Here is a 10,163-nt window from a genome sequence, read left to right as displayed (position 1 = left end):
CTTTTACGAGAAACTGATTTATGTGAATAGTGGCATAGAATTTAGCATTGCGTCATGGTAAATGTTATTCCTACATAGTGGAAGTAGTTGTGTTTTTTTTATATTATACCCATTTGGGTATACTATAGCCTACGTCACAGATCGTGTTATTCCTACTAAATTTAACTAGTAAACAGCATTTTCTGCGAACCTGATTTCTAGCAACAAGTAAAAGCATCAAACGAAGTGTCTTGTCATAAGTCGCTACTCGCCAGGTTGGAATTGTATTAGTCTAGTTCCTTTGGAAATAATTTATATTGCTGTTTTACCGAAGCTTATGAATTTAGTAAGCATATTTAAAACTCAGTTTATTAATTAAACTAAAAGGTAAATATGTTATTCCTAGTAAGTGGAAGTAGTTGTGCTTTTTTCATATTATACCCAATTACCGCTGATTTTAAATTATTTATTTTCATAGAAACACGCTTTAAAGGAATGACTTTAAACAAAATAAACACGTGGCTCCAAAAAACTTTAGAAATATAAATCTGATAATGTTGTCTTCCCATGCTCTCACGTTAAATGTCCTCGTTAAATTTATCTGACATAGCGAGAGAAAAAAACTAAATATTAAAGTACACGCAAAAAACTCTTTTTTCAATCAAATTGAGCTATAAGCTAGCTTATATGACTAATGTTATCTTTTAAATATTTGCAAAGATAAAATCGTCTGTAAGACAAAATCGCGTATTCCAATTGCAAAGATAAAATCGCTTATTCCGCTCGTAGTAAAAGGTTCCGATGTCGACTGTGACCTTCCCATGAGTCATATTTTGGGGGTCCGCTGACTACTCCTAATTTATAAAATGTTTGGAAGCCTACCCAAAGCGAGCTATGGCAGCTATAATTCCATTTGCTACAGTGAATCTTTGTGAAGCTGGATTTTCCACACTTGTGACAATAAAATCAAAATATCGAAATCGATTGAATGTTGAACATGATATGCGCGTTGCTTTGTCGAATACCATTCCCCAATCCAATTTATTAATTCGGAAAAGCAGCAGCAACCTTCTCATTAAAAATTTAAATTTTAAAAATTTTGTATACTCTTAAAATAATAAAATTGAATGTTTTCTAATAATTGATGTTTTTTGCAATAATTTTTTTCACAGGGGGTGGTCCGTGACTTCTTAAAACATTTTAAAAGGGGTCTATTATACCAGAAAGGTTAAGAAACACTGATTTAAAGAGTAAATTTCAACAAACACTACTCACAGCATACTGAATTTTATATTTAAATACTGTTAATTATGAATATAACCGATTCTGAAAAAAATATATGACATATAGATTTAAAATTCTTTAAAATAAAAAGAGAATTTTTTTTTAATTTTGATGTAAAGTATTTTATGAAATTGCTTGTATGAAATATAATTTGTTTAATTTTAAGCTATTTACTATTATTATTTTTGCTAAAAAAATTCCCTACGCCATTTTTAGCTTCTTCCATTTTGTTTCTACTATTTTATCCAGTGTCTTGAAAGAAATAGGTTTCTTCAGGATAAAACAGCGGTTGCAAATACGGTTACGATTAAAATACAAATACGATTACGATACAAATACGATTAAAAAAACAAAAATTGCAAAATGCTACTTACATTTCACAGCATCAGAGTACTGCCCATTACAGCTTCTTGAATATTCCAAACCCTTTTTCAAAATCAAAAGTTTTTTCCTCCGCACCTATGATCTTTCTAACACTTTCGAATATTTTTTCGAGACCTATACCTTTAAAAAGTCCTAAGGAGATGGCTTCTTGGAAGGCTATCTCCTTCCCAACAAGTCCCAATTCTTTGGCGATCTGGAATCTTCTCTGTAACTCTCTCGCCACAAAAAGACCATAGTATCCATACAACCTGTACAGTTCGTACAGTAAAGCTTGCTCAAAAGAGATTTTCTTACCAAGTCCAAAAATTTTTTCGTATAGGTACCAAGGGTAAGGAGATTTCTCCCAGCCTACACTTTTCTCAAGTCCAATTTTACTGAATTCTTTTTCGAGTTCTGTTTTTCCCACACTGAAGTCGAATCCTTTCTCAAATGATATATCTTTTTCGGCAAAAGGCCAACTTTTGTCCAATTCTAGAGCTTTGGCCACTTTTTCGATGTCCACTTCCTTGGCTTCCGATTCCAAAAGGGGAAATGAAAAGGGCGGAACACTCTCGAGTGATGAAAAGTCTAGTGGTGAAAATGAAGCAGCAAGGGAAGAGGCCGAAGCCAACACACTTAACAGAAAAATCTGAAAAGAGACATATTCAAAAATTGTTTTTAAATTTTGTTTTTATATTGAATTATAAAAATTATTATAACAAATTGAATAGACAAAAATTATATTTTAAATTTTAATTGGCAAAATGGGTCTTGCTTTGGATTTGATGTTTTCAGCTATGTTCAAGAATAATAATAAACAGTGCGCATGCGTCGTCATTGCATGCGTTGCCATGGCGACGGCTGCTGTTTTTCTTCTTCTTTTCACTAGCAGGCATTTTTAATGTATTTACATAATAATAATTTAAAGTATTTTTATATTCTTTTTCTTATTAACGTATAATTACTGGCTTAACGGTGATTTTAATATAAATATGAATGCTGATGAAGGAAAAGTATTTCGTTACGTCTTGAAACTCGTACTTAGGTGGGATATGAAAATCAATCAGACTACAAACATCAATGGAGGCAGTTTTTGTTGTGGCGTTTTAGTGTTGTGGAGATAATCCGGAAAGAAAAATCATTTGACCAATGGGCAACCAGTGATCGTAATAAGGCGATCACGGGAAAAATATACTTGAGGGTGCCTCTTGGCGAAATTGGCGACTTATGTATCGTGCTATTCCTGTTCGCGCGGAACACTGTGGTAACAGGAATGTCAGCCAAAACATTATGATATTTCAATAAAACATTTTAAAATTTCAACAAAACATCGGCCGAAACTTGCAATGAGCCCAATATAAGCAAAATTAATAAATCCAATAAAAAGGATTTTGAATCGAACAAACATTAATGGAGTAGGCGCAGAAAGAAAAAGAAAAGAACAACTTCTTCATTAAGCTTGAATATTCTCAGATTTAGGTGCACAGAATTCTCTAATGGCAGTTAGATACTAATACTATACTAATAGATACTATAGTGTAAATTTATCATGAGTAGAATCTGCGTACCTCCATCGCCACATAAATTCGACGAAATACGAATCGAAAATGGCGTCTGTAATACCGAACTAGCGGTGACATTTTTTTCTTAAATCCCTTTTCATGACTGCCCACATACCTTCGATCTTATTGACCAAATTCAAAAGTACAAACGGAACTCTGAAATTACATATACCGTTGAACATTTAAAAATAACACTAAAATCTAACCCAATCAGAATCACGATTGGGTTTCAACATCGCCCAGCTTGGCGATCAGCCGCCATCACAACATGGCGAGAATCAAGGGGCACCCTCAAATATAGTCTTCCCGCCCCGATTTATTTGATTTACTGACTTTTATTCATCAAAGAGCAAAAATCATTTTCTTCGAGCTTGTTTTAGGGAAGGGTAAAGTTGGCATAACGACCAAAATATTTGTTTTTCGAGATAAGTAAATAATGATAAATAGTTAATAATTAAGTGTAATAAGAGCTTAATTTTCTCTTTTCGAAAACCAGTCAATGAAATAGTTTCACTAGCAGTTTATTCTCTGAAATGAGATTTTTAGTTGTGATTTGTGTCAGAGAAGAGACAGAAATCGGTGGTAAAAATAAAAAGAAATATTACTGACTACCTCATCTTATTAATTATTACGATGTAAGATTATTTAATTGCCTGGAAAAATACTTTAAACATCCCAGAAAAACAATAAATGATTTTAATACAGTCAAACCCCGCTATAGTGAGTCTGGTTTATAGTGAACTCCCGGATATAGTGAACGAAATGTTCGCTCCTGTCCCTTGCTACACACGTACAATGTTATTTTTTGTGGATATAGTGAACCAAAAAAGAGAGGTAGTTATATATTATGAACTTTTATCTATCTTCGACTGATTTATTTTCTTCATTTTTTTGTAATAGTTTTGAAATTTTCATAAAAAAATGCATATACTAATTTTTAACTATAGCATGGAATGTAGAAATAAGCATTTTTTCTTGTTTGCTTCATTATTGAATTGGTTCAGCATTGAAAGAAGCCGCAATCTTCCAGTATCTAGACAAATGCTTCAAGTCAAAACCGATAAATTTGCTAAGCAATTTGGTGAGACTAATTTTATGTGTTCTAATAGCTGGTTAGACAGGTTGAAAAAGCGGAATAACATAAATTGAGGAAAAATTATCGGAGAGTCGGGAAGTGTTTCTCATATCTGATGTTGAGGATTGCTCATCAGCTAAAGATTACTAATTCATTTCGCACACAAGTCGAAGAGTAATAAAAAATATAAGTTAATTCATTTTTGTTACTACGTATTATTTTTCAGTCATTTCTGCATTTCATTTTATTTGTCATTTATTTAAATAATATCGTGTAATAAAAGAGGGGGAGTTTGGAACCATCAGTTAGAATTGTTTGCGGAACGGATATAGTGAAGTCCCGGTTATAGTGAACAGTTCACTATAGCAGGGTTTGACTGTACTTTAATACAGTTACTTCTATATCCTAACGTGAGTTTTGAGTAAGTCAATGTTTTTCATTCTTTTCATGTCTAAGCTTGTTTGCTCAGATGGACTAGAAGCCCGTTTTAAACTTTAAAAAAACAAGAGCACAAAATGTTTTGCGTGAAGATTCTATAGAAAATAACTGGAACCGTTGCCTGTTTAGATTACCCGAAATTCAGATCATCGGAAATTCTGATTGCAATCGAAATTCTGATTGATTTCGTTAACTAAATCAGAGGTAAATAGTTTTGTGATCACACCGTGGTACACCCACATAACTTAAGGGGATTCGTTGGATTTCTATAAACCTCCATACATTGTCTTTCTTCTTATTAATCGAGAGAAGCACTTATTTATTTTTGCAAAAACTCCTTTCATTCATAATTTTTAGTTCGTTTTTGCGGAGTTAGAAGTAAATCAAGAGTTAGGGACCGTTCAAATATAAAGTAAGCAACTCGGCACCCAACCTTGTGATTTGCTCATTTTTACTGTTAAGGGGGAGAAATATTATGATAAATGCCGATAATATCATCTTAGTTTCAAGGCTTTTTTAAAAGCAAAAATTTGAAAAGAAAAATACAAATATTGAATGACAAATTTAAAAAATTTAAATTTGAAAAAAAAAAAAATTGGAGTTGGATACTTGCATTTCAAGAAGAAGAAGATCACAGATATCTACACATATAAATCCTATGACGTCAGCGCTAGCTGATCGTTTATAAGTAAATTGGCGTGTTAAAGTTAGTGTTAAGTTTCTCCTCATAAGTAAATTAACATGAAGTTTATTAATTACAGAACCGTAGAGCCGCGATGACTTAGAGGATACAGCGACCTCAGTGCTGACGTGAAATATCCTCAGTGGTAGATGGATCATGGCTTAGAGTCCCCTTGCAGTCAGGCTAACCGTTGGTGGGTCTCGTGGTCTTCCTCTCCATGTAACGCAAATGCTGGTTAGCTCCATCAAAAAGTCCTCCACGAAGGCAAATTTATCCCACAACTCGATCCAGGAGTTCTCTTGTCTTCTGGATTGGGTTCAAAATTACAGCGCTACGGAGTTGAACATTAGTAGTCGTTAACCCGTAAAATTGGGTCGGCTGTTCAACGGCGGTTATAAAATAAAATTACAGATCCGCATCGCACATCGAATTTATTGAAATATAATTCGTATTTGTGAACGTTTTTTGCTTAATTTAGATTTATTATTTGCTTATGCATTTTATTATAATCATGATATTTTTTTGTTTTGTGTACATCTCAACTTCTGTGCATAATTAGTTTGTTTATGTCCTACATGTCTTCATGCCTGTCTTTGTGTTAAATAAGAAATATTTAATGAAAGAACTGAAATCTTTATGAAAGAATCCTTGCGTAAGAATATAGAAAATGTGTCACTTAAGAAAATTGATACTTGACGGGCTTGTCTTACTCGAAATAGAATGGGAAAAAAACAGTTGATGGTAATGTAAACAAATTCCACTCTTCAACAACCAATCAGGATCGAGAGACCCACACTACGTCAGTTGCAGGTATCCCATTCTTGACCCATATATTTTATTTTATAATCCAATGTTTGGGTTTACGACTACTAATAATCAACTACGTAGCCTTGTAATTTTGAAACAAATCCATAAGACAAGGGTACGTCTGGATCAAGTATCGGGGGAAATTTGCCTTCGCATTAGAACTAACCCGCATTTGCGTTACATGGAGTGGACGACCACGAGAACTTCCCAAGGTAATCCTGACGGCAAGGGGACTCTAACCCATGATCCGTCTACCATTGAGGATATTTCACGTCAGCACTGTGGTCGGTGCAAGCAGTATGCGGAATTCGTATCTAATGGGATTTGAACCCGGTTTGCATCGTTGGAAGGCAAACGCTCTATCCTCTGAGCTTTAGCGGCTCTCTTGTCCGCTGTCGAAAATCACCTAAAATTCTGCGCGAAACTTTATCACATAAAAAGAATCATTTATTTTGTTTAATGCAAAATTATGGATTTTAATATGAATTGGGTTACCGAAGTCAAAATTAAAGTGTTGCAACTTGTTTGCGTAAGCATGAGACATTTGCTTATTTTTGTAGAGTCAAAAATTGCAACTGTAATATCTGACTTCAGCCTTTCGTTAGGAATAGAAGCCGTTTCAAAGCATTTGAAAAAAAAAATCCATTGAATATATGGGTTACTAAAAGAGCCGTTTTAAATGCGCAGTTTTATGACCTATTCATATTTTATGAGGAAAAGCACCGTTTAAAATAAATTTTTTAAGAAAATAAGAGGGATCAATTTTTAAATATATTTTATTCAATCAAAACTTCTACTGAATGTCAATCCCAATCACTTTTGAAATAGCATGAAAAATATTTTTCTCAGAAAATAAGCAATGAATTTATATATTTTTGTTTTAGAACATTGAAATACACACTGTAACATCACGAATACGCCCAGAAGTATATAGTGACAGCAAATTTTTTTTTTCAAGTCACTGTGACAATCCTACTAAGGATACAAATTTTTTTTAATTATAACGAGTTAAAAATGAATTATTACGATTATTAATAATTATTACGACTTTCTTTATAGCGACTTATTTTTTAGGCCCATGCATTTTTTCTGCTATTTAAGTGAGCAATGTTTTATGAAAATGGTTTAAATGTGGAAAAAAAAATTTTTTTGTTAAATAATGAAAATAAAATTCATAATATCAATACAAAACAAAACAACAAGAAAAGTAAACATTTCCATCTAACAATTTTTTAGAGTTTCTATTATTTATCTGTTGTAAAACATTGTCTAACGATTTTAATCAAGCTGCATAGAAATATTCTACATTTTTTAAAGGTAATGTGACAATGCTGTTTCCTATTACTTATTTAAAAAAATATTTAAAATAAGTATGCTATTATTTCATTCAAGTTGTTCGCAACAATTTCTGTCCATCTATTCAAAAACATTGACCGTTTTTTTTGAAAATCAAAATTATCATAAACTACCTAACCCTTTGACGCAGAATTTGTATTAAACATATTTTTCATACTTTTTTGTTTCGTTATTTTACATTAATTTAGGTCAAAAGAGAAAAATATCAAATTTAGCATTTTAAAAATTTACGGTTAAAAAAATAGAGCGTGAAACACCGGTCTCTTTTTCTGCGTTAAAGGTGAAATCTTCATCCCAAACACGGCTCACTTCCAAACGATGATTTTTCAAATTTGCAGAAAATTGCAGTTATTTAAGAGAAGCAGTTATTTATCATTAAAGTTTCTTTATTTTACGAAATTTACTATTCATAATGTTTTGAACATGAATGGAAAAAATAATCAAATTACAGTTTTTGGATTTATAACAGTATTTTTAGTAACTATTAGAATGTTTTGCATAATTAAAAAACGTTAAAATATATTTCTGCTTATACAGTTAAATCTCGCTATAATGAACGTTCAAGGAACTGAAATTTCGGTTCACTATAACCGGGAGTTTACTATATCCGTATTGCAAACAATTTTAGTTAATTTTTCCGAACTGCTCCCTTTTATTACATACTAGCCGCATAAGGCGGCCAGCTGTCCGCCACGCTAAAGGTTTTCACAAATAAAGTTTTTTAAAACATAGCAGGAAATCTGAAGATTAGTGGACAATTAAAGTGCTCCTGTCCTGCAATTTTTTCTTAAATTCCTATTTTATATATTATGTAGCTACAACGCTTAAGAAAAAAAAAACTAAAATGCTAAATACATGAAAAGAACACGAAAACGAATTAATTTTTTAGGGTATCAATTTCTATATAATTTTTTATGGTTTCAATTTCTAATTCTATATCGCTACAAAAATTATCGTCTTCGCTTAAGGAAAAAAAAATAGAGCGTGGAAAGAAGAAGAAAAACTTATTACAATAATGAGCAGCGACAAATATATCAAAGCGAAACGTTCTATTTACTTATCGAATATGTTGCCACATTTTTAATACAAAAGTTAAACTTTTCTCCACTTTAATAAATGTAAACTAATGCGAACTTTACAATTAAATTATTAATTCCTTCGTATATTATTGGTTTAAGTTGTCGAAAATTAATATTTCAATTGTAAGGTTCGCATTAGCATACATTTATAAGAGTGGGGAAAAGTATATGCATTTTTTAATAGTTTTTTGAATATGGCTCTTTGAAGACGAAAAAGCATAGATTTTCTTACGAAATGACTGATAACTAAAAAACTAATCCAAATTTTTGAAAAGGGAAAAAAATACTTCTTCATTATGTCAAAACACAATTATGTGCCGAGTTTCGTGCCTGGGCGAGGCTTCTGGGGCGATATATTCTGATTACAGACACACAGCTGCGTTTATTATTATGTATAGATTATTTAAATGAATTACCAATGAAAATAAATACAAAAATGATTAGAAAAACAGTATGAAATAACATAAAATGTGTCATCTTTTATTTTTTATTACTCTTCGTATTGCGCACAAAAAATTTAGGCATGGGAAACTGAGATAGAGGAAGCAAACAAGAAAAAATGCTTATGGCTACATTGCACTCAATAGATGGCTTTAAAAATCGGTACATGTATTTTATGTGGACATTTCGAAATTACCAAAAAATGAAGAAGAAAAAATCAATCGAAGACTTCAAAAAGTTCATAATATCCAAATTCCTCTTTTATTTTGTTTCACTGTATCCACAAAAAAATAATGTGTACAGCAAGGCGCGGGAGTGAACATTTCGTTCACTATACCCGGGAGTTCACTATAAACCATGTTCACTATTACGGGGTTCGACTGTAATTAGAACATCAAAAAAATATCTATAAAAACAATCTGGTCAAGGAAAAATTTCTCGCAAAACACAATATATGCGAGTTTATCCAAACCTTATTTCAAATCCTCAAAATATTGTTTCTAATAATGTGAAAAAAAATATAATACTAAAGTTAATTCAAACTGTTTTTATCAATTTGAAGAACTAATCGAGAAACAATAGAATCTGTTGAAAATATATATATACATAGTATATATATATGTTTATTTTACCCCCAAATGAAGTGTAGAAAAGTTGTACTTACCATGGTTGTTAATGCTAATAAACCGCAGATGGGTGTAAGTTACTTATATATCTGCCACAAAACTCTCAATTTTGTCGAAATAACGCAAAGAAAATCAAATTATTTTCGAAACACTCGCTTTACCTGATTTTAGTTGTTTACTATACGCATGAACGCAAAATGTGATTAAAGGTCACGTCTTTCTTCTATTGCACCCTTTTCGTCAGTCTGCAATCAATAGTTATTTTGATATTTGAAAAAAGGGTGAGAAACAAATTTTAAACACTCTCGATGGTGTAAGAGGGCAATTTATTCTAGTTTTGCTTTCGTTAACACTATGTTATTTTTGCTCCCATTGAATTGAATTTATTATTTTTTTTTACAACGAGAAGAGTTCTATGAATAAATCCTTCAAGGTCGGTGCCTCTATTAATCCTAATAAACATAAATATTT

The 10,163-nt window shown here is 31.8% G+C and overlaps 1 protein-coding gene across 1 annotated transcript in view; it reads right to left on the bottom strand.

The window, feature by feature from the left end:
- Nucleotides 1-9,868, bottom strand: part of LOC107449358 (uncharacterized) — a 14,350-nt gene extending 4,482 nt beyond the window's left edge. Inside the window, exons 1-2 of the mRNA XM_043051139.2 lie at nt 9,731-9,868; nt 1,638-2,275 (exon numbers count right to left, since the gene is read on the bottom strand). Coding sequence (XP_042907073.1) covers nt 1,664-2,275; nt 9,731-9,733 — 615 coding nt within the window. The 5' untranslated portion in view covers nt 9,734-9,868 and the 3' untranslated portion in view covers nt 1,638-1,663. The remainder of the gene's footprint in view (nt 1-1,637; nt 2,276-9,730) is intronic.
- Nucleotides 9,869-10,163: the final 295 nt, after the last annotated feature.

Source organism: Parasteatoda tepidariorum, chromosome 3 (genome assembly GCF_043381705.1).
Source record: "Parasteatoda tepidariorum isolate YZ-2023 chromosome 3, CAS_Ptep_4.0, whole genome shotgun sequence".
NCBI lineage: Eukaryota > Metazoa > Arthropoda > Arachnida > Araneae > Theridiidae > Parasteatoda > Parasteatoda tepidariorum.
The sequence above is the reverse complement of the archived record's forward strand: the minus strand, read 5'-3'. Positions and strand labels throughout refer to the sequence as shown.